This window comes from Puntigrus tetrazona, unplaced genomic scaffold (assembly GCF_018831695.1).
Source record: "Puntigrus tetrazona isolate hp1 unplaced genomic scaffold, ASM1883169v1 S000000745, whole genome shotgun sequence".
NCBI classification, from domain to species: Eukaryota; Metazoa; Chordata; class Actinopteri; order Cypriniformes; family Cyprinidae; genus Puntigrus; species Puntigrus tetrazona.
This window is the reverse complement of record NW_025048354.1, coordinates 126,714-151,993: the sequence shown is the minus strand read 5'-3', so window position 1 is coordinate 151,993 and position 25,280 is coordinate 126,714. Positions and strand designations below refer to the sequence as shown.

General features: G+C 40.5%; 1 protein-coding gene and 1 long non-coding RNA gene across 2 annotated transcripts; one reads left to right on the top strand and one right to left on the bottom strand.

Annotated features, from left to right (window-relative positions):
* Nucleotides 1-309: 309 nt before the first annotated feature.
* LOC122335131 lies at nt 310-1,256 on the bottom strand. Its single transcript, XR_006248929.1, has 3 exons — nt 1,196-1,256; nt 1,070-1,117; nt 310-444 (listed from the first exon to the last, which is right to left on the bottom strand). It is a non-coding gene; the product is annotated as an uncharacterized LOC122335131 (long non-coding RNA).
* A 3,577-nt stretch (nt 1,257-4,833) lies between these two features.
* Nucleotides 4,834-25,111, top strand: LOC122335121. Its single transcript, XM_043232890.1, has 6 exons — nt 4,834-4,884; nt 5,512-5,817; nt 6,088-6,346; nt 23,314-23,438; nt 24,130-24,173; nt 24,685-25,111. The coding sequence occupies exons 1-6, from the start codon at nt 4,839-4,841 to the stop codon at nt 24,835-24,837; spliced, it is 933 nt and encodes a 310-aa protein (XP_043088825.1). The 5' UTR covers nt 4,834-4,838; the 3' UTR covers nt 24,838-25,111.
* Nucleotides 25,112-25,280: the final 169 nt, after the last annotated feature.

Here is a 25,280-nt window from a genome sequence, read left to right as displayed (position 1 = left end):
ACGCTTTCGAGCTCGTTTAAAATAGCTACAAGTAACAATCGAAAATGTTTTGATTATCTTTGTTTATGTATAATATCTTATTAAAAAGTAATTTTTTGTCACAGTGGCTCAGAACAGATGGGGGTGCTATTATATATACTGCATTCCCTGGAGAAAACCATATAGCGTGGAAAATAGTTTTTTAATTAAATGGAGGGTAAATTAGTGTGATATTTTATATGCACAGTTGCTTTTCCTGTTGTTTGTATATTTAAATGTGTAACATAATAAATAAGTTTACCTTAATTTTTTAATGACAGATAGTGATTTAAAAATGCAGTATAAGCTTCCTGCCCTTATTTACTGTTATTTAAATAGTGCTTCTGTGCAGTTTTAATTTTGAAGCAAGAAGTATCACCAAAAGGGTAACTAGGACAATCCACTATATATCAGGTGGAGGGGAAGCTGAAAAGAAAGCGCAATAATTAATGAATGCAGTAAATAAAAATGTTAAGCACAATGTTTAAAGGGGGCATAACACACCGATCTCATGTTAATCTTGAGTACCTATAGAGTAGTACTGCATCCTTCATATCTCCCAAAAGTGTTTAGTTTTATCATATTTACAAAGTAAAATATACAGCTTTAGCTCCTGGAGGCGTGGCGTGTGGGCGGAGCTAAAGAGTGACCACAGACATAACGCTGTTTCATTTACCATCTGCACTTCTGAATCACGACCGTGTCAAACTGGGCCTTGTGTATAAAACCTTTGTCAGCAAGCGCACTTAGAAGCTCTTTGCTGGTCCGGAGCAATAAAGTGCGTCCACCATTCACAAAACGCTGGGTCCTTTTAGAAAGCTCATCAAGGTTGTCTTTCTCTTACAACCAAAAAACACACCACTTTAGAGACATTCTTCCCTAGCGCTGCTGAATGAAGCAATCTCTCTCTCTTTGGGACATTAATACTCAGCCATATATCCAAATTATTACTTTGTCCATGCATAACTCTTTTAACAGAGTAGACGCGGCATGAAACGGCATGTTACTCCCTCTTTAAAGATTTAGTAAAGAGCTGAATGCCTTTACTTACTATCTCGTCGCGATTCACCGTTTGTGTCGTTTATTTTCTTCTTTGATTCTGTAGAGGATATTGATATTGTTTAAGTCATGCTGTAACCATACCTGTTTAATTGATTTATAATAATACTTCTCTCACCTTTGATTGTCAGCATGATCAGGATTCCTCCTTCAGTGTCCAGAACCTCATATGTTCCAGCCGCCAGTGGCTGTAAAGTTATTAATGATCAGGTTTCATCTCTAAAGGTCACCGATGACTCCTGACCCCACGACCTCTGATCCAGTCCTCCTTCTCCCCTGTGCCTCTTTGGTCCAGTGCACGACTTTATAAGCGTTGGACAACAGAACGCCCAGCTTCAGCTCTCACCTTTCTTCACAGAAATCTCACCTGAAGACATTATTCACTATCATAATGGTGTCAATCAGTCAAGACCAAATGTAATAATAGAGAATACTGACACAAATACTGAAAGTGCTAATGCTGATCATTTTTGACTTTACCATGAAAATGAAGTCGGTACACGCTGGTTTGTTCCTTCACTTCTGTCTGAGTATCGTGTAAAAGACTTTCAAAATGTATTTCCAGCATCACTCAGTCTCAGATCCGTGATAATCACGCCACATGATTTGTTCCAAATACTCTTCCATTTTGACTCTCACTCTCACGCTTCTTCATTCTGACAAAAACGACGCTTTTTAACCTGCTTAACTCAACATAATAAATGTCTTTGGCCTCAATTTCACATCGACAGAGTGGCGTTGCCTCCTTTTTTTCCTTTCACGGTTATAACGCTGGTTCCTGCAAATATATAATGTTAATACAATACAAAAGTATGGCCACCTTATTCTCTCTAGTTATTCCAGTCAACTGGATAATAAAAATATAACACAAAACATATCAATGAAACAATTAAGAAGACAACAATTCACATTTTAAAGTAATACAAAACTATATCAGATGTGTCAGTGTGGTTGTACCGCATTTTTTAACAAATACATTTCTCAACAGAGAAACAGTCAACTAGAAGAACTCTACCTGACAAAATCAAATATTGTTGCAATTAATAAGCTAGAACAACTGAATACTGACCGCTGTAATCGAAAAGGCCCAGCAGCAGCAGAAGATTAAAGCGCTTGAGCCTGAGAAGAAAACACAAGGGCTGTGACGTCACATAAACATCCCTAAGACATTGCTACAGGGATTCACTTTCATTTCATCTGAATACATTACATCTCAATGCACGTGTCATTACGAGGCGCAGGGTTTCATTTGGTTTTGTCTGTGTATGTTTTTTTTACTCTCAAAGATTGTGTGCCCATCGACTGTCATTATATGACTGACAGACTGCAACGGTTTGAGTTAAAATCGTATCCTACTGAAGAAACAAAGTCACCTACATCTCACTTAAACATCGCATTTTCAAATTTGGGCAAACTATCCCACTAAAAATGGCCAGTAAGAAACATAAAAAAGAAATTAAAAATAAATAATAATAATTACTGATCACCAACACCTGCAATCATTCACCTGCCTCCCTGATCTCGAGGTTACACCCGCTCTGCTGGTTACCTACCCGTCTGCCTGCCTATTTATTCGATCCTTATTGGAACTGAGACTTTACTTTTGCTTTCTGTTTTGTCTGGTTAAGAATATTCCTGTGTTGTTTCTACGGCGATTCGCCCCATCCTCTGTTGCTTTATTAAAAGATTCCTTCTGATAAATTTATCCAGTGTCTGCCTCTCCAACTATATATATATATATATATATATATTTTAAAATAAAAAGGTACAAATGCTGAGACTGGGGTGGCACCCTTTCAAAAAAGTAATAGAGGGTAAATAAGGCTAATATGTGTACACTCCACTGGCAGCTTCTGTACCTTTTTTTCCCAAGATTGTAAATTATTCTTGTATAATTGTCACAATGATCACACAAACAAAAAGTCCCAATATGCAAACTATAGGTTCAGTAACAATCTAACAATTATAATAAAACCCCGCTAATTAAAACCAGCGTCAAAATAATTGTCATATCACTGATTATTCTGTGTTAAGAATTTCCTTGGTATCACTAGCAGGTTTAGTTTCCAAGAAACAGTAGGCCAACGAGTATATATTATATACAGCAACACAAAAACAGAGGCTGGAGTTATATTTTAATAAGTAAATTCTATGAAATAGTAAAAAAAGAACTTACATGATCAAAATGAAGTGTTGTGGGTGTCTTTATAAGTCCCAGATGTTACATTTCAGTGAAAACAAAACTAAAAGAATGGCCCAGACACAGGTGAGTTTGGTGCCTCCCACTAATGGAGAGGAAATACTGCTTATTATTATCATTATCAAAGAAGGTTTGGAATAATAATTTCACCTATTAAGGAGGGAAAAAGCTAGCACTATGTGAAAAAGTGATTGCTCCATAAATCTAATAATTATGAAGAATTAACCATTATGTAAATGTATAGCTTTTCAGTTGCTCTTAGGCATTTGTGAAAATATTTCAACCTGTCCTGCAATTAATACGCTCGTATAAGTTTGTAAGGGTCCCCCTTTTCCTTGCGTTTCTTTAAAAATCACTCATATTTATGAATCGTTTGCTTTTCCAATTTTAACCCTTCACATCATTTTATCTGACTCCAGTCTTTTGTGATTTTAGTTATATTTATTTAAATGTAACTGCTGATCCCTCTAGTTGTGATTACATTTGGATCATTAATTAACTATAATATTTCCTAGTTTCGACTTATCGTTCGTTAGGAGTCTGGGTCGCTTAGAGACCTTGTTTGGCCAGAACAGACTCACGACACATCTGGTCTAGTCCAGGTCTTAGTCAGAGACTACCCCGTAGATCGCTACCTTAATGCAGCCATCTCCTCGATAGACTCAAAAAGAGTCATTTTTTTATGGGTTCCCGGTAATTGCATGCTAAGCCAGTTTGGTGGCCAGAAGTCAAGATCTCAGAAACGTGGCCCGCGGCTTCCATCGATCGTTGATCTGACTCACCCTAGCACGCCAACAATGAGGAAAACCTCAGAAGTCACTAACCTACTAGAAAAGTTATTTCAGACAATATTATAAGTTAACCAAGATTGACATAGTAAATTGATTGTGTACTAACAGGAAGTGTGTTAGAGGAGGTGAACTGGAACAGCAAAGACGTGAAAAGAGAGAAATCAACAATGTGGATTGAAAACAAAATCGTCAAGTAAATTATTGCAATACATTTGTTTAGTTTGATTTTGCTGTGTTGCTTTGGACTCTTTAGGTGGGAATTTCTTTTTGCATACTCTCAAAGAAGTAAGGCAGAGAGTCGGTAACACAAAGGCAGTCAGAGTTCAAGGGAGATCCAAAAGGCAGTGGTCATAAAACAGGCAAAGTGTCAGGGCTTGGACTTCCTGCGCTTATATTGTAAATTACTATATAATTTCAGATTGGAAACTGTGTTTAACCTTTTATAAATTTGTAATACAACACAGGTTATTAGAACAACGAGACACTTGATGAGGCCGTAGAACTCACAATACTTTGCATTGAGAACATGGAGGACCTCTGGCCCTCAAACAGGAAATGGTCATAGAAGCACAGCTAGTACTCGAGCGACGGCTCCCTCTTCTGGCTTGACGTTACATTATCTTACAGCCTGCTGTTTGACTTGCACTGAAACAGATACAACACAATAAACTAGCGGAAATGACGCAGAGGTTTGTATGTGGTTTCCAGTCACATATACATTTAACTTCCTTAACTGTGACAGAAAACGGTTGAGGACAGTTTTGTTTGTGATGATGGCACTGTTTGTGTTATTAATTCTTCTTATGAACAACACAGGTAGAGATAACCCAATTTATTTATTATGATAAATATTCTTCTGGTGGGAATTAATGAACTGAAAGTTATTAGTTTATCTCTTCAATTAACTTTAAATTCATCATGTTTATGGTGACTGATTTATTTTATTTTTTTAAATATTTTTTAAAATTTGGGTTCGTTTTTGAAATCACACACGATTTGACAACAGAAAAAACACAGGCAACAAACAAGATTTATTACACCAGTTTATAGCGTTGGGTTCGAGATCATTTGTGAAGGTTTGATTTAGTTGGGCTCTTGACTCTTGTTTGATTAGTGGAAGCTTCTTTCCTTCAGGGTCTGGAGTTTTGAGAATATTCATAAGCTTTTCAAAAGCCTCTTTGAACAAATTACATATAAAAAAAAGCCAATGATGCATTGTGGCATGAATAAATTAGTTGATCTGTCATTGTTGTTGAGATTCATACGCTTTTCTTTATTGAAAAAAACAACAACTATTATCTGTAGGTGCTGTATGACACAAAATTATCATTAACTGATTTAAAATAAATACATTTAGTTCAATCCTTTATTTTCTGGTGACTGTATGATGACTGTCTATGAAAACAGCTACTATTTTTTCCTACAAATGTTGTCTCTCCTCAGGGCTCTGTGCTGAGATCTCTGTGTTTGTGAAGACGGGAGCTCTTGTTCAGCTGGATGTACAGACACAAGAACCAGAGTTTACTATTTTATTCTGGAGTAATGAAAAATCACAGAATATAATTACATATTTAAAAGAAACTAAAAGTGTAACACCTAATGATATCTACAAGGACAGAGTGGTTTTCAATAAAACAAGCTTTTCTCTGACACTGAAGAACATGCAGAAGAAGGACAGTGGACTCTACAGAGCAAGAACCAGTGGACAATCAGAAAATATTCTTGTTATATACAGAGTGTCTGTTTTAGGTGAGAGTGACGTGTACTGCTTAGTCTATGATGTAAATATAAGACTAAATATATTCAGTTATAGTTTATTTGAAAACAATATAAAATCAAGCTTTTTAAATTATTTATATTTAATGTTATTTTTTCTTTAATATCAAAACCTGCTGCACATATTTGACACATGTTAACAATAATAATTCTGTCCATTTGAGGACGTCTGAACAAAATATTGTGATTAAATCATGTTTGGTCTTGGTTTACCTAAGTTTTCTTTGTTACTCTGTGTTTCAGATGAAGTTGAAGATCCGGTCCTGACCGTAAACTCAAGCTGGTCCAGTCCTCAGCCCTGTAGCTTTACATGTAACGGAAGTAACAGTTTTTTCAGCTCCGTCTTTAATGCTAACAGCTGTTCCCCAGAGGAAGTGACATCAGCTGATAATCACACCCTAAAACTGAGCTGCAGCGAGGACTCCATCACGTGTAACTATAGCAACCTCGTGAGCTCCAAGACTGTAGTAAAGAAGGTTTATGAACTCTGCGCTCCTAAGCAATTCTGTATCCGCTCTGAGCTATAAATAGACTCACAGATGAAGAAATATAAAAACAATGACTTCATCTTAAATATTGTATGATATGCCAGGTTTCATTTTAAATGGAAAACACTGGACTGAATTTTCTGTCCAAAATGAGGAACTAACTGGGGTTTAAATAAGCAGCTGAATTGAGACATGATCGATCTCCAATGTTGTATCTGTGTCTCCAACTCTTCAATAAAATTGTTGATTATTGCTAAGTATTATCGGTGTTCCTTATTCCCAAGAAGAATTCCATGACATTTTGGCGCTGTGAGCAGAGTTGCAGAGGGGATTCAATTTAGATCGGGAGGGACGGAGACTTTGAGTCTCGGGGGGAAGCCTGTCTCCTGAACGCTCCAGGTATTGCTACATTGGGCACTGAACTGCATAGACTGGCACCAATCATTTAAAATAGAGGTAAGCAAAGTCTTACTTGCTGTATTTCTGATTGTTTTAGCACTTTGAGGAGTTCTTGAGATTACAGACAGAACAACCATAAACAAACGTTTGGTTTCTGATTGGGAATAGAGTGAAGTTTGTACACATTTTATGTATTTCTGTTTATACATTTAATAGTGAAACTAAAAGCATGTGAGAAGAGAAAACCTGGGCTAATTTTTTTACTTTTTAGTTTTCAGTGTGCTTCAAATTACCAGCCAGGGCAAGGATAAGACTTCACAAAGAGTTCTGGCTGGTTGCAGCTTAAATAGCAGTCTTAACAAGGTACACCTGGGCAGGTAATTAGAGCTGGAAGGAGGCATGATGGGAAATGTAGTTCTGGGGATTAATACTTTAGATATGGCCACCGGAGGGAGCCACAGAGGCGCGGTTCATGACACTAAGGATCTAGAGCGTTGTTGCATTTTTGATTTTTTTGATTAAAAGGAAGCCTTAAAACCCCAAGCCCGAAATGGCGCACTTTTAAAAGATTTAATTAGTGGCGATGAAACCACTGCAACAGTGCCCAAGCCCGAAACATGGGGTTTGAAACTGGAAAATTTGATGGTCAGGGAACCGCTATATGAAAAACTGTGGATGTTTTTAGTTTCTCGTTTTTAGTTAATCTTCCGGTCGTAGGCAAGATCATTGAAAAGGTAGTTCTGAATCAGCTGAACAGCTACTTGAACTCAAATGGTTATCTGGATCATTTTCAATCTGGTTTCAGACCGCACCACAGCACAGAGACAGCGTTAGTTAAGATAATAAATGATATTCTCGCCAAACTCTGATTCTGGTAAAATATCAGTGCTGGTACTACTAGATCTTAGTGCTGCGCTTGACACTGTCGATCATAACATTCTTCTAGACAGACTGGAAAACTGGCTCGGCTTTTCTGGAATGGCTCTAAACTGGTTCAGGTCATATTTAGAGGGAGGGGTTATTATGTGAGTATAGGAGAGCATAAGTCTAAGTGGACGCCCATGACATGTGGAGTCCCACAAGGCTCACCCTTGCGCCGCTCTTGTTTAGCCTGTATATGCTCTCTACTAAGTCAAATAATGAGAAAAGAATCAAATTGCCTATCACAGCTATGCTGACGACACGCAGATCTACCTAGCCTTATCACCAAATGACTACAGCCCCATTGACTCACTCTGCCAATGCATTGATGAAATCAACAGTTGATGTGCCAAAAATTTTCTTCAGTTAAACAAGGAGAAAACTGAGGTCATTGCATTTGGAAATAAAGATGAAGTTCACAAGGTGAATGCATACCTTGACTCAAGGGGTCAAACAACCAAAAGGCAAGTCAAGAATCTTGGTGTGATTCTAGAGACCGACCTTAGTTTCAGCTGTCATGTCAAAGCAGTGACTAAATCAGCGTACTATCACCTAAAAATATTGCAAGAATCAGATGCTTTGTGCCCAGGCAAGACCTGGAGAAACTAGTCCATGCCTTCATCACCAGCAGGGTGGACTATTGTAATGGTCTCCTCACTGGCCTTCCCAAAAGACCATCAGACAGCTGCAGCTCATCCAGAACGCTGCTGCCAGGATCCTGACTCGAACCAGAAAATCAGAGCACATCACACCAGTCCTCAGGTCCTTACACTGGCTTCCAGTGACATTTAGAATTGATTTTAAAGCACTTTACTCGCTTATAAATCACTCAATGGACTAGGACCTAAATACATTGCAGATATGATCACTATTTATACACCTAACAGACCACTCAGATCACTAGGATCAAGTCAGTTAGAAATACCAAAGGTTCACACCAAACAAGGAGAATCTGCTTTAGTTATTATGCTGCTCGCATCTGGAACCAGCTTCCTGAAGAGATCAGATGTGCTGAAACATTAGTCACTTTTAAATCCAGACTCAAAACTCATCTGTTTAGTTGTGCATTTACAGAATGAGCACTGTGCTGCGTCCCAACTGTGCTACTTTGCTTCTTTTATTTTAAACTGTTTTAAATCAATCTCTTTTTGCTTTTAATTCAATTTATCTTAAATCAGTGTTTTTATTTTATTTTAATTTCTTTTATTGTTATTTAAATCTTGCAATTATTTTATTTCCTCTTTTGTAAAGCACTTTGAATTACCATTGTGTATGAAATGTGCTATATAAATAAACTTGCCTTGCCTTGCCTTTCATTTTATAACAAGCGATGTATAATACTGAACACTGAATCTGCATTGCTGTGTATGGTGATAAATCTTTTTTGTATTTTGTATGTCATATGTAATTGACATCAAATGCACTATTCATAGAGAGCCTCTTTCTATAGAAGCAGTTGCAGAAAACTGTTTGTATTATTCTTTCTTTAACTAAAAAACAACTGTTTGCAGGAAATGTGACAGTAACAGAAGGAAAGAGAAAATTTAAATCAGTCAGCACATCTGCCTGATTGTTATCAATTGCTGATATAGTATGGTTAGAGTTCCCTGTGCATTATGATTGTCACAGTTTTCAGTTCAAGTGTGTGAGAACGTATTACAGACAGGGAATTACTTTAGTGACAAAAGTTGAGTTAAAGTCAAATCATATTGCTCACAAGTGAAACACTGAGTACCTCATGGCTTAGTGCTAGGACTGTTACTTTTCACACTATAAATGTTACCTTTGGGAGATATTATCAGGACACATGGTGTTAGCTTTTTAAAGTCTTATTAATTACATATAAAGCCCTGAATAGTTTATATCCTCAATACTTGAGCAAGCTCTTATCACATTATAGTTCCGCCCGTCCGCTGCGTTCTCAAAACTCTGGCCATTTGATAATACCTAGAATATCAAAATCAACTGCGGGCACCAGATCCTTTTCCTATCTAGCACCTAAACTCTGAAAAGATCTCCCTAACTCTGTTCGGGAAGCAGACACACTCTGCCAGTTTAAATCTAGATTAAAGCCACATCTTTTTAACTTAGCCTACACATAACAAAGTGATACACTTTTATTATTTAAATCCATTAAATGATTGCTAGGCTGCATTAATTAGATCAGATGGAACTGGAAACACTCCTCATAAAACACAATGTACTTGTGATATTGTAAAAAGAATGGCATCTACGCTAATATTAGTTCTGTTTTTTTTTCTTATTCTGTTTCTCAATTTGTATCCAGTTTAGATGGTGGCATCCAGAGATTATGTTCATCAGAGACCAGAACACCTAGATGAGCCCGTGGACAGATCACCAGATCCTGATGCACACACACACACACACACACACACACACACACACACACACACACACACACACACACACACACACACACACACACACACACACACACACACACACACACACACACACACACACACACACACACACACACACAAAATAAGTCATTTACACTATCTGACACATCTGCGTTTGAAAATTTTACAGGAAGTTAAGTGCTGGGCGTCCGGTCAGAGGAGAACTGGCCCCAACTGAGACTCAGTTGACTGAGGTTTCTCCCAAGTTTTTTTTTCTCCATTCTGTATGCATGGGGTTTTGGTTCCTCTGGCTTGCTTGGTTGGGGACACTTAACTTCTAGTGATTTAATGTCGAATTGATTACAGAGACCGTCTCTGCATTTAATAACAAGTGCAAGTATACAGTTCTTCACTGGGCACAATTCATTACCAGAGAGAAGCATTTAGAGATTGTGTTCGTTTCTGTGGGACCATTTCAGGTTTTTAGTACTCATCCTACGCACATTTTATGTAGATGTGACGTCCACAAGTGTTACATTTGTGTGGTGGTAGAAATGGCATTTAATTTTTATGTATTACATAAATATATGTATATTTTTTTAATACCTTGGAATGTATTTTATTTCAGGTGCTTATAATGTGTCTTTATTCTAAGTTTTATGTGATGCTCACTAGGGCCTGCAGGGGGTGCTTCGTGTAGTGCTTCTAAAGGAATCGTGGACTCAAACATAACTGCGTTGAACTCTGAGCACTCGACATGCTGTTGCCCTGTCTCATGATTATTGTCCTGTATTTCAGGTTGGTAATGTGAAAACATCACAAAAATATGATGAAACAAAAGATGGACATTAACTAACTATGCTGGCCAGGTAGTTGGTTATGTGAAATAAAGTTTATCACTGTTTCAGCCGAGTTTTAAAATACTCTTTCTTCACGACCAAATGTAATTCCTTTATTTTATATCTGATTTGATATTTGTTTTAATATTACATTTATGTATTTCTTTTGTGGCCACATGAGCTTTGGTGTAAAGACATGCATACACCACTAGACACCACCGTTTAGTGGCCAACTGAGGGAACCTGGACTAAAGAGAAAAAAGAGAAACCGGTTGAAGGTATATAAAGCCAGTGATACTAGCAAACATAGGGAACAACAAAGGGAGAATAAATTGAAAGGAATGGAAGCATGGGTAAAAGCTAGGGAGTTGTGAAGCACACAGGCTGAGAAAACGATGACAGAGAGACAAAGGCTGAAAGCTGAAAAGAAGCAAACAATGAAACAGAGAAAACTGGAGAGTAGGGAGGAAGGAGGTGCCTACTCACACACCACAACCACCCTAGATGAACCTCCATCTGCATACGAGCACTGCCCCTCCCCTGTACTCATGGTATCCATGGTACATATCCTACAATATCGTGATAGCTTACATTAAAAGGCAGGATAGAATTAGATGAGGACTTCAAGAAGCCACAGCTATTGAGAGACCGATTAGCAGATCAGAGCCATTGGAGATTGTAATAGAGTGAAATAGGAAGTGAACAGCCTAACAGAGAGAGAGAGAGAGAGATCCAGAGCAGCTGAAATTAAATCACACAATGATACTAAAGTAAAGGATATAGAAAAACGTAGACAAGAAGTAGAAAAACTGACAGTGGAATTTTAAGCAGCAGAGGAAAGAGGAAGAAGCAGTAGGGTACACAGAAAAGAGGGAACCGAGAGAGAGGAGGAATTAGGAAGAGAATTACGGAGGAAATACTCACAACAGTCAGCTGATGATTTAGACAAGCTGCGACCTGAAGGACTTGATGCTATGAAACGTTATAGGGAACACAATGTAAAACATGACACAGGAATACTAAAAGTACTTCTGACCAAATGCTTAAGCATGAGAGAGGCTGAGGAGGTATGGTTTGATGCAGGATTGAGCCAAGCTGTGGGAATGCCTGACTTTTTATGGGCAAAGCTTCGATCAAAATCGAGGAGTAGTCTGGAACTCTTTAAGGGCCTTATACACAATGAAATTTGATGAGGAAAAACTGACTCCTGCGCCCACTAGGGAACAGGACTGTATAGGCTGGATACGCAGCATGCCGATATATGGAGGCAACAGGGGGGTGAAGACCCCACCACAAGTCCATGATGCATAGAAACTCAACTGTTCAGAAATGGGCTCCTAAATGCACTGTCAGCTCCAGTTAAAACAAAGGTACTGACACTACCGGACTGAGTCAGAAAGCTCTAAAAAGACACTCTAAAAGACACAAACAGAGCGGGAATGCTCTAAAGAAACAGGCAGATAAGGTCCAGAAAAGGCCAATGCAGGTGACTCTGGAGGAGAAGAAAAAGCAGGGTTCATGAATTCATGAATCAGGCTGTACCACAAGAGAGCAACCAGGCAGCAAGCAATTTTGGGGAACCAAATCAGGTAATAGGTAGCCTAACATCCCAACCTGGACCTGTCCCTTAAATAATTCAAGTTAACATACCATATCCCACCACTAGGAGAGAGGGAGGACAGAACCATCGGAACTTTAGAGGTAGGCAGAGAGGAAATAAAGAGAGAGGCAAGGTGAATTTAATTCAGGGAGAAAGGGGACCTTTCCCGAAATTCCAAGGTAATGTTGAAGGTTTAGGGAGCACTGCATAATAAAATATCGTCCAGAGGGACCTGACCCAGAATATGAGTGCAGATTTAAGATAGAATCAGTGCAGGTGATGGCTGAGGTGATAGTGGTTGGTGAAGCAGAGTAGTAGTCAGGATTATATAAGCCAAATTGAAATTTTTCGAGGTACCAGAGGGAACCTCTGACCAGTAATTGAGGGAATGCTAAAGGCTGGAGTGAGCAAATCTACTTGCAACATGCCCTTTTGCCTGTAGGAAAACCTAATGGCAAGCGGAGACGAGTACATGACTTGAGAGCAGTTAATGAGACCCTCAAACCAATTGAGGCAGTAGTGCTGAATCTGTATGTTATTTTAAATAACACAGAAACATAGAAAAAGTGGTTCAGCACAAGTGATTTGATTTTAGCATTTTTCTCCATTCCATTGATTGAAAAGAGAAAGGATCTGTTTATGTTTCCTTTGTACAGCATGAAAGGGCCGTTTGTGCTTTTGGTAATGGATTTTGTTGATATGATCACACCAGTGAAAGGAAAAAAGGTACATGCTTGTGATAGTGGACAGGTTTTCAAGGTGGGTTGAAACCTTCCCAGTGGGGAAACAGAATACTGAGGCGGTGGCTCAGACTCTTGCAAGGGAAATTTTTCCTAGGTTTGGACTTTCTAAAATAGTTCAAACACATAACGGTCCAGGATTTTGGGCCAATGTTCTTAAGCTGGCGCTGCTGAATTTGGAATTAAATCAGAAATCGGGGTCAGTGTACAGACCACAAGCTCAAGGGATTATTGACTGTCAAAATAGGGTTTTAAAATCAAAAAAATTGCAAAAATCTTATTTTTGCAAAGGATTTTGAAAAAGTCATACACTGTTTAAGCCTACTTTTTAAACACTGAGGTTGGTTGAGACTGTTGGTTTCAGATAGTAACTTCATCAGTGGGTGAAAAGCACAAACAATTCTACAACATATTAAATTTGTTCTTAAATAAGCATTTTAAAAGAATTAGTTTTAACTACATTAAGTTATAATGCTCTATAAGATTTGCTTTGCTTGTTTCTAAACCGGTGTAAAATCTTTTATTTGTTGCCTGTGTTGTTTCTGTTGTCATATCATGCGTGATTTTAATTTAAAAACAATCCAACATTTTATATACTGTATATTGTATGAACAATGCTTTCAGAGCAATTTGTTGTAGTGATGTATCCTGTAACTACATGGAGTAAAGGAGGCACAAGTTGACTTAAATACAGAACTGTTGTGTATTTGCTCAGTAATTACATACAAAAATTGCACTTGTTTTAATTGAATTTAATTGATAAATAACCAGTATAAAATTATAAATCTTTATAAATCTCTCCCAAATATAAGATTAATGTTTAGGCCATACGCACCACATATTAGAATAGGTCACCCCTTAATTTAAAAATACTTACAACATAATTTTTTTGTAATTTTACAGGTTGTGTTCCCCATCATATTAATACCTTAAACCTCACGTACACTATAAGTATAGAAATGTTCACAAATAAAATACTAGTAACATTTTTTAACTGAAATGACTTTAAAAAGACTTGTTTTGCTCTGAACATTGTGTGCATTTGGGGATGGCGCTACGGGAGGAAACTTGAGTCACAGTTTCAACACAGTGACTCTAGGATCCTTTGGCAGGGACTGAGAAACATCACAGACTATAAAACGCCAACCTCCAGAGTGGAGAGCGCGGATGCTTCTCTGGCAGACGAGCTAAACACCTTTATGCTCGTTTCGAGGCTGCAGCTAATCACGCTAATCACGCTAGCGCCGCTTAGCGGCATGATGAACAGCACGCATGCCGAGAGCCGGAGAGGAAATCGCGCTCACCAATTTCGAGCACGACATAAGGAGGGCATTCAGAGAGTGAACACCAAGAAGGCAGCAGGACCTGACGGCATCACAGGTCGGGTTCTGAGAGCCTGTGCTGACCAGCTAGCACCGGTGTTCACTGAGATATTTAATCTCTCCCTGAAACAGTCTATAGTCCCCATGTTTCAAAGAGTCCATCATTGTTCCTGTGCCGAAGAAACCTCAACCATCTTGCCTAAATGATTACCGCCCTATAGCTCTGACGCCTGTAGTGATGAAGTGCTTCGAGAGACTACCGGACACACTGGACCCACTACAGTTTGCTTACCGCCAAAACCGGCCCACGGAGGATGCCATCACACACCTCCTCCACACAACCACAAGCCACCTGGATTTTAGGAAAGGGAACTATGTGAAAATGCTGTTCGTGGACTATAGTTCAGTGTTCAACACCATAGTTCCTCCACGCTCACCTCGGTTGGAGGTCCTGGGACTCAGCCCATCCCCGCGCGCCACTGGATCACTAACTTCCTGACCGACAGACCACAAGCCGTGACGGATGGGAAAACACACCTCATCCTCCCTCACTCTCAGCACTGGAGCCCTCAGGGTTGTGTTCTGAGCCTCTGCTGTACTCGCTGTACACACATGACTGTGTGGCCACTACAAACTCCACCACCATCATTAAATTTGCTGACGACACTGTCGTGGTGGGCCTGATCTCCAACAACAATGAGATCGCCTACCTTCAGGAGATCAACAACCTGGAGAGATGGTGTCAGGAGAACAATCTGCTCCTGAACGCCAGCAAAACAAAGGAGTTAATAGTGGACTTCAGCACGAAAGCAGGTGCGCTCTACCATCCCATCATGATCGACGGGACCCCAGTGGAGAGAGTGGACAGTTTCCGGTACCTGGGTGTTCACATCACGCAGGACCTGTCTTGGTCCTGTCACATCAACACCCTGGTGAAGAAGGCCCGGCAGCGTCTATACCATCTGAGGCGCTTAAGGGACTTCAGACTCCCATCTCAGGTGCTCAGGAACTTTTACACCTGCACCATCGAGAGTGTCCTGACGGGAAACATCACCTCCTGGTTTGGAAACAGCACCATGCAGGACAGGCGAGCTCTTCAGAAGGTGGTGCGGTCAGCTGAGCTCCCTGTGCTGCAGCACATCTACAACAAGCGGTGCTGTACCAGGGCCAGGAAGATCGTGGAAGACCTCAGCCATCCCAACAATGGATTCTTTTCTCTGCTGCGTTCAGGAAAGCGCTGCTCCTGAAGGCAAACACAGAGAGAATGAGGAGGAGCTTCTTCCGCAGGCCATTCGGAGTCTGGAACCAGAGAACACCCAGCACCTAAATACCGAATTCCCATGTTCACCCCTCTTTCCCAGATACTCGCCACTTACATTTGGACAATTGCACTAGCCACTTTGCACTGGACATTCGCACAGCCACTTTTACATTTTACACTTTATATTTTATATTCTACACTTTATTTTTTAAACTTTGCACACTTTTTATACATATTTTTATACATATTTTTTTATATTTTATATTTATATATATTTAAATTCTGTTTTCTATTTTGATGCTGGACGGTTGTAAAAAAACATTTCACTGCATGTCGTACCATGTATGTATGTGTATGTGACAAATACAATTTGAATTTGATGTTAACCAGTAGAGTGTGTTTGAGAATTGATTGTGTACTAACAGGAAGTGAGTAAGTGTGAGACGAGGTGAAGGGGAACATAGCGAAGATGTGAAGAGAGAAATCATCATGAAAACAACATTTTCAAGTAAATTATTGCAATAAATTAGTTTAGTTTGATTTTGCTGTGTTGCTCTGGACTCGTGGGAATTTCTTTTTGCATACTCCCAAAGAAGTAATATATTTTATGTTACAGTCCTCTTTTTGACTTAAACTTGCACTAGAAAAAACACAGAAACCTAGAGGAAATGACGCAGAGGTTTGTATGTGGTTTCCAGGCACACTTCATATATATTTAACTCCCTTAACTGTGACAGAAAACGGTTGAGGACAGTTTTGTTCGTGACGATGGCATTTGTCACCAAGCCAGCAGAGGGAGCTCTTACCCCTGGGTGATCTGCGATCACTTCCTCTGCTGCTACTTCCTGTTCCAGGACTATAAAAACTGTAGCAAGCCACTCACCTGCAGGTTGCATTGTTTCGCCTGTTTCGTTGTTAGATCGCCCGTGGATTATTGTCTCTGGTTTATCTGGTTTTGACCCTGCCTGTCTTCTGATTCCGTGTTTGTTTGCTGCCTGACCTGACCACCGCCTGTCTCTGGATTTTGCTATTGTCTTGCCTCTGATATTCCTGTTCGCCCTGTTTGACGCCTGCCTGTTTTGACCATGCCTTCATTTAATAAAAGCCTGCACATGGATCCGCACGCCTCAGACCCTTCATACGTGACAGAATGCAACCTCACACAGGATCCAGCGGCTTTTCACTCCGAACCATGGCCAGGTATGCACCTTGCAATGTCTTTGCTAACCCTCAAGCAGGGCACCCGATCACTTGAGGATTATACTCAGGAATTTCTGGACCTGGCTTACTTCTCTGATTTACCGGACTGTTTGCTAATTGAATTTTTTCACGAGGAATAAATCAGCCACTCAAAACACAACTTGTTCGAGAGGGTCCACGTGAATCACTGGCACACTTTATTGAGTTTGGTTTAGTGACTGTGGGCCAGCTCACGTTGGGTATTATGGAGGAAGAAGACACTGCATTTATTCCCAAGATGGCCGCTCTTCCCGAGCCGCTGCCCAAGATGGCCGCCTTCCCGAGCCGCTGCCCAAGATGGCCGCCTTCCCGAGCCCGCTGCCCAAGATGGCCCTCCCGAGCTGGGCTGCTCAAGATGGTCGCCGCCTGCCCAGAGCCGCTTCCCAAGATGGTCGCCGCCGCTGCCCAGAGCCGCTTCCCAAGATGGTCGCCGCCTGCCCAGAGCCGCTTCCCAAGATGGTCGCCGCCTGCCCAGAGCCGCTTCCCAAGATGGTCGCCGCCTGCCCAGAGCCGCTTCCCAAGATGGTCGCCGCCTGCCCAGAGCCGCTTCCCAAGATGGTCGCCGCCTGCCCAGAGCGCTTCCAAGATGGTCGCCGCCTGCCCAGAGCCGCTTCCCAAGATGAATGCCGCCTGCCCAGAGCCGCTTCCCAAGATGGCTGCCGCCTGCCCAGAGCCGCTTCCCAAGATGGCTGCCGCCTGCCCAGAGCCGCTTCCCAAGATGGCTGCGCCTGCCCAGAGCCGCTTCCCAAGATGGCTGCCGCCTGCCCAGAGCCGCTTCCCAAGATGGCTGCCGCCTGCCCAGTGCCCGGCGCCTGCGTGCAGAGCCTCCAGTGCCCGCCTGCGTGCAGAGCCTCCAGTGCCCGCGCCTCGTGCAGAGCCTCCAGTGCCCGCGCCTGCAGTGCAGAGCCTCCAGTGCCCGCGCCATGCGTGCAGAGCCTCCAGTGCCAGCGCTGCAGAGCCTCTTCAGTGCCCGCGCTCGTGCAGAGCCTCCAGTGCCCGCGCCGTGCAGAGCCTCCAGTGCCCGCCTCGTGCGCCCGTCCCACTGCCCGCGCCGCCGCGCCCGCCCACTGCCCGGCGCCGCGTGGCGCCCGCCCACTGCCCGCGCCAGGCGCGTCGCCCCACTGCCCGGCGCCAGCGCCCCGGCCCACTGCCCGCGCCGCGGCGCCGTCCACTGCCCGCGCCTGCGCCCGCCCACTGCCCGCCGCCGCGCCTGCCCGTCCACTGCCCGCGCCTGCGTGCGCGCCTCAAGCTATCCCACCCTCCCACCCTTGCCACACGTCCGACGATGGATCCCAGCAGCCCTGCACTCATCCTCTGCCCTCCACCTGAGCTCGCCACGGGTCTGCCAGTCTCCATCGCCGCCGTGGGTGAAGGATCCCTCACTTCATCGTCCGCCTCCGAACCCCGGACTCCACCTCGGCTTCAGGTGACCCGCCGGCTTCCCTTAGGCTCCTAGCTCCCTCCGCTCCACCGTGCCTCCGTCCAATCCACCAGCTCCACCAGGCTCCATCGTCTCTCCGCTACGCCTTGGTCGGTCGTCGACCATCCGCTCGCTCAGGATTCCACTCCAGCAGCCGCCTCATCCCTCCATCCCTCCGGCTCTGTCAGGCTCCTCCTTCCCGGCCCACCTCAGTCCTCTGTCGCTCTGGCTCCGCAGCAGCCGCCTTCTCGCCCCCGCCTCCGCATCAGTTGCCGAAGCCTGTGGCGTCGCCTAGGACCTCCAGCGCCAACGTCACCCTTGGCTCTTTCGGCTCTCCACCTCCGCTTCAGTCTCTCCGCCACCTGCTCCGCCGCCATCGGTCGGCGCCATGGAAATCGATGGCTGTTTCCTCTTCCATGGCTCCTCCTCCGTCGGCTCCACTGTTGACCACCATAGCTGGGCTCTGGATCACCTCCCGCTCCGGACTCCTGTCTTCTCCTGGCTCCTCCTCCGCCTCTTCCTCCTGGACTCCGCTTGCTGACCCCTCCCGGAACCCCTCCCAAGCTCACAGTGTTTTTTGTTTGTTTTATGGAGCGCCAGGAGTCGCTCCTAGGAGGGGGGCTATGTCACCAAGCCAGCAGAGGGAGCTCTTACCCCTGGGTGATCTGCGATCACTTCCTCTGCTGCTACTTCCTGTTCCAGGACTATAAAAACTGTAGCAAGCCACTCACCTGCAGGTTGCATTGTTTCGCCTGTTTCGTTGTTAGATCGCCCGTGGATTATTGTCTCTGGTTTATCTGGTTTTGACCCTGCCTGTCTTCTGATTCCGTGTTTGTTTGCTGCCTGACCTGACCACCGCCTGTCTCTGGATTTTGCTATTGTCTTGCCTCTGATATTCCTGTTCGCCCTGTTTGACGCCTGCCTGTTTTGACCATGCCTTCATTTAATAAAAGCCTGCACATGGATCCGCACGCCTCAGACCCTTCATACGTGACAGCATTAAGGCTGTTTGTGTCTTTTATTCTTCTTATGAACAACACAGGTAGAGATAATCCAATTTATTTATTATGATAAATATTCTTCTGATGAGAATTAATGAACTGAAAGTTATTAGATTATCTCTTAAATTAACTTTAAATTCATCATGTTTATGATGACATGGTGACTAATTTATTTTATTTAAATATTATTAAAACTTGACTTTAAATTAAAATCACACACGATTTGACAACAGAAACAACACAGGCAACAAACAAGATTTATTACACCGGTTTATAGCGTTGGGTTCGAGATCATTTGTCAGGAGTTTGATTTAGTTGGGCTCTTGACTCTAAACGCTGAGGATTTCACTTTGTTTTTCACAAAAAGGGATAAGTATAAGCTTATTGAAGGTATAAGCAAACGGTCTAATTATTAATTACAAGCAAAATAAATGTATCAGTCAAAAATACCAAAGAGATTTTTTAGGTTTTTAAAAAGGTTCAACAGGAAATCATTCAACAGGCATTTAATCAGGGGTTAAAGTAGTGTTTGTTTTACTGGGGACACTGTTTCAGGCGTTCAGGATGTGTTTCAGGGATGCTTCATGTGTATGCAAAGACTAAAAATGTTTTTAGCAATTTGCAAACTTAAAATATCACAATCGAGAGTCTTCTGCCATGAACAAAGGCTGATCGGAATCCTAGATGCTAGCAGTGTGCGAAGCTACATCTGTGCCGGATTGAATAATCAAATCTAAAACTTTTCAAGAGTTGAAACAATTAGTTTGAAATGAATAACCTACCATATGAGCAGAGTAGGGCAATGTCTTTGGTAACGGCTCAAACCGTAAAATTAATGCAAAAACGTCATCAAGAGATGTATAAACGATTAAATCTGGGTTAAATGTGTGAACAAAAGCTGCAGAGGGGTGCAAAGCATTACTGTAATTAAATTACTTATTCACTGAAAAATAAGGAAGCGATTACTGTTACTTTTTAGGTACTTTAATTACACTTACTTATAAAGTACATGCTGTACATCCATACTGTACATCCCTCTGTGTGCCTGAGGAAAACTGCATCTGAGTCTGTGACAAGTGCCAGTGTTTTCATAAAAACTGTACTCAAGACCAGACTGAGTATGAGTCCTAGTACCCCAGCTCTACCAGTTTAGAGAGAAGCAAAGCTTATATATGTAGCTTATAGTTAAATAGCTCATAACTTATAAGTTAAACTAAATTCTTTTGAAAAGCTTGTTTAAGAACAGATTTAAGATTTTGATTCATTTGTTTGTTGTCACTGATGAAGTTAAACTAATAATTTGTACTTTTATAGGTTATTACCCCTTTGTTGCCCAGGTGACAAAGAGTAAATGTTCTAGTCATGAACATATGATTTCACCAGAAGAGGAACCAAGTCATTCTTTCAAGCCACAAACAAAGTCTCAAAATAACCCTATGAAACTACAGCATGCAAGGAATTGCTTCTCTAATAATCACAGTCGGTGAATTTTAAATATACGTAACATATATAAATATTTCAACTCCAGTACTATTTAGACACGTAGACATCAAGAAGCAGAAGATGAATCTCAACAATGGCGACAATCAACAAAACATACTGCAATGTTCATACTTGCTTCATACTGCAATGCATGCTGGGATTGAATGATAAATGTCTAAACGCCGAAAAAAGACTTCCCCCAATCCATATTAAAACATAATTTTTTCTTTAACAGTCAAAAAACTCATAGTTAGAAAATAGTTTAAAAACTGAAGAGATAGACATAAGCATAAGCTAATCTGCTGGTCCTGCACTGCCTGTGTAACGTTGAATCTTACAAATATCAAATGTGAGAAACTATTAATTGATTATTCTACAATTAACTACTATTGTAAGGTTCATTAAACTAAACACTGTAAGTTCCTAAACTGTTCTTCGTGATGTCTCTGACAGCTCCTGCAGTCTCATTTAGCAACTTGTTAGCAACCATCTTTTTAAAGAAACATAACAGTTTTTAAAAAAATTATGAGTAGTGTGATATTTGTTGTAAATTAAATGTATCTTGAGCTTGTGTAAACCTTATTTTGGAGTTTGAACCAAAATCGTATAAAAAAAACCCCATTGACTCTGAAATAAAGGTACCAGAAGAGTTAAAATGCTACCTCACTTTCAGGTTTTTATAGTTCCACTCTATTTGTCACTGTTTCCGGGTCCAAATGCTCCAAGCTCTCCCTCAGAAAACAACAAAACGTTCTAATATGCATTCACAATGTGATAAAATACTACCAAAAAATAAAAATTCTAATTGTTAACTCCAATACTGAAACCCACATAGCCATACAATGAAAATAGAAATAAAAATAAGTGGACATAAAAATTATTTGTGTTCGGGTGCGCTGTTAGCATGGAGACTGAAGTAGTTAGCTTAAATATTTCATATCCAAATAAACAGGGCTCATAAGCGGCTGCTGAGATATTTTCAATAGAAACGAGTTGAAGGCAATACATTCTAAAATAATGGTTTGTTTAAAAAAACTTCTCCTTTAGTTTGTAGTATTTTAACTCACGTGTAGAAAGGGTTAATGTTACCATTAGTTGGAAATCAGACTTGATTTTAGCCTTAAAGTGTTCCATCTCAAAATAAAAATGTGGTCATTAATGGTCATTTTCGCTTTGATTTGTACAAACAGAGTATCTTTCCAAACTTTGAGTTTTTACTGAAAGAATCAACTTATATCTGTAGGTGCTGTATGCCACAAAGATCATTAACTGATTTAAAATAAATAAATTTAGTTCAATCCTTTAGTTTCTGGTGACTGTATGATGACTGTCTATGAAAACAGCTACTATTTTTTCCTACAAATGTTGTCTCTCCTCAGGGCTCTGTGCTGAGATCTCTGTGTTTAGAAGACGGGAGCTTTTGTTCAGCTGGATGTACAGACACAAGAAGCAAAGTTTTTAATTTTATTCTGGAGTAATGAAAAATTAGAGAATATAATTACATATATAAAACAAACTAAAAGTGTAACACCTAATGATATCTACAAGGACAGAGTGGTTTTCAATGAAACAAGCTTTTCTCTGACACTGAAGAACATGCAGAAGAAGGACAGTGGACTCTACAAAGCAAGAACCAGTGGACAATCAGAAAATATTCTTGTTATATACAGAGTGACTGTTTTAGGTGAGAGTGACGTGTACTGCTTAGTCTATGATGTAAATATAAGACTAAATATATTATATATAGTTTATTTGAAAACAATATAACATCAAGCTTTTTAAATTATTTATATTTAATGTTATTTTTTTCTTTAATATCAAAACCTGCTGCACATATTTGACATATGTTAACAATAATAATTCTGTCCATTTGAGGACGTCTGAACAAAATAGTATGATTAAATCATGTTTGGTCTTGGTTTACCTAAGTTTTCTTTGTGACATTGACTCTGTGTTTCAGATGAAGTTGAAGATCCGGTCCTGACCGTAAACTCAAGCTGGTCCAGTCCTCAGCCCTGTAGCTTCACATGTAACGGGAGTAACAGTTTTTTCAGCTCCGTCTTTAATGGTAGCCGCTGTTCCCCAGAGGAAGTGACATCAGCTGATAATCACACCCTAAAACTGAGCTGCAGCGAGGACTCCATCACGTGTAACTATAGCAACCCCGTGAGCTCCAAGACTGTAGTAAAGAAGGTTTATGAACTCTGCGCTGCTGAGCAAGGTACGTTCTGTATCCACACTGTAAACCGACTCAAAGATGAAGAAATATAAAAACAATGACTTCATCTTAAATATTATATGGTGTGCCAAACACTGGACTGAAATTTCCGTTAATATAATACTCAGTCTCTGAAAACTTTAAGATGTATGTTCTTCTTTTTAATGTCTATAAACAGGAAAATATGAAGAAGCATCAGCATTTACACACTGGAGCATTGCTTCTGTTTGTCTACCCATACTGGCATTGGTGGCAGTGATCAGCTTTATTTTTTTTTATTATATTTACAAAAGAAAGAAAGGTACAGAGCATTAATCATCCAGTTATCTTAAGACACATCATAAAGATTTTTAAAAACACCATTAGCACATTCATATTGTTAGTGTCATATCTCTGGACTCTTTTTGTTATGGTTTTTGTCTCGTGCCATGTGCTCCCTGTGCCCTGCCTTCCCTCCGTGTTAATTATATCATTGTCTTCAGCTGCGTCTTGTTAATTTAGTTAATTTTAGTGTATTTAGTCCTGTGTGTTTTGAGTTCAAGTGGTCCGATTGTCAATGTCCCTACGTGGTTTTTGTTCTGCCTGCCCTTTGTATCTTTATTTTTGCCCGTTTTGGATTAAATCCGTTTAAGCTTATTTCGAGTCACGTGTGCTATGCCTTGCATAGAAATACAAATATTCCATGTAAATTCCCAATTAACATGATATATTAACTACATTTACAGTAGTTATAAAACTAGCACCTCAATGCTATTTGAGGTGAATACTAACCACATGGCCTGCCAACTTTCTATTCACTTTCATTTTTGCACAGTTCTGCTTTTAAACCCTTATGGTGCACTTGTTTGCTTCCATTAGCAGAGCATTAACCATGTTATGAAAGCCAAGGACTGACAAATCTCTACAAGCTCTGTAGAGCAAAAATGTATATTTGTTTTGTCTATATACTATAAATAGTCTTGAAAACTGATGTTCTGTTTTAAACACTGTAGGCGCCCAGGGGCCTGAACAAACAGTTTATGCACACCCTTTTGACGTAAGTGATATACCACTATTCTTCATTAACCAGACTGTAATTGTCATTTCACCATTATCTTTTAAAGGTTTTATATTCTTTGTCTCGGTTGTAAAATCCTACACAAAGCTGTCACTTGAGGTACCCTTTCAAAAGATACTAATATTTACTTATAGATACTAATATATACCTTAATGGTACTTATATACACCCATTAGGGGTAAATAAAGTACAACGGTGTACATTTTGATTTAAGACACTTAATTTATTGTGTCTGCATTAATTTATTAATTTGTATTGGTAATTTACTATTGCACGGGCACAAGTGATCACTTCTTTTTTCTTTAGTATTTCCTACAGAGAATTATTTATTATGAAAAAAAGGGGTGAGGGGTCGAAACGTACTGCATTGGTTAAAATGCTGTACGTGTTCCTCATGCCTCATGACTTATGAAATAAATCAAAGGCAAACTAGAAATGATAAGTCACAAATGAGTCTAAAACAGACTTTTAGACTGGACTGTGTTTGCAGGAGAACGTCAAGCCACAAAATCCACTGGAGATGTTGGAGAAATCAGAGAAACCTTCTACAGTGTATGATACTGTGAGAGATGCTGGACAGACTGACGATACCAACCACATCACAGCCAACGATGACCCTATGAATCAGGTGAAGATTAAATAATGACTCCAATCTCACTTAGCAACAATTTATTGAAAATTAAATGACTGTTAATATGGATTAAATATCTTAATTTGGAATAAAAGTGAATGACATTCATATGATAAACCAGTTTGCAGCCTGTAGTTTGAATTATTTGTTGGAAATAGTTTTAAATGAAATGAATTTTTCAGAGTGCATCACTCCCAGATGAGAAGGGACCACATTCATCTATCACTGTCTACTCTACCATTCAAAAGCATTCAACCCCTCCCCAAACTCAAACTGATCTCACCATTTATTCTTGCAGTCAAAACTGCCTGCTGGATATGAATCACATCCACAATCAGAATAAAATTGGACTTTGAACAAAGCTAAACTTTTACAGGAATTTAAAGCGATAAAGGACTTTATGTCTTCGGGAAGACAGTGTTAATCTCAGTGTAAATAAGGACCATATTTATCAT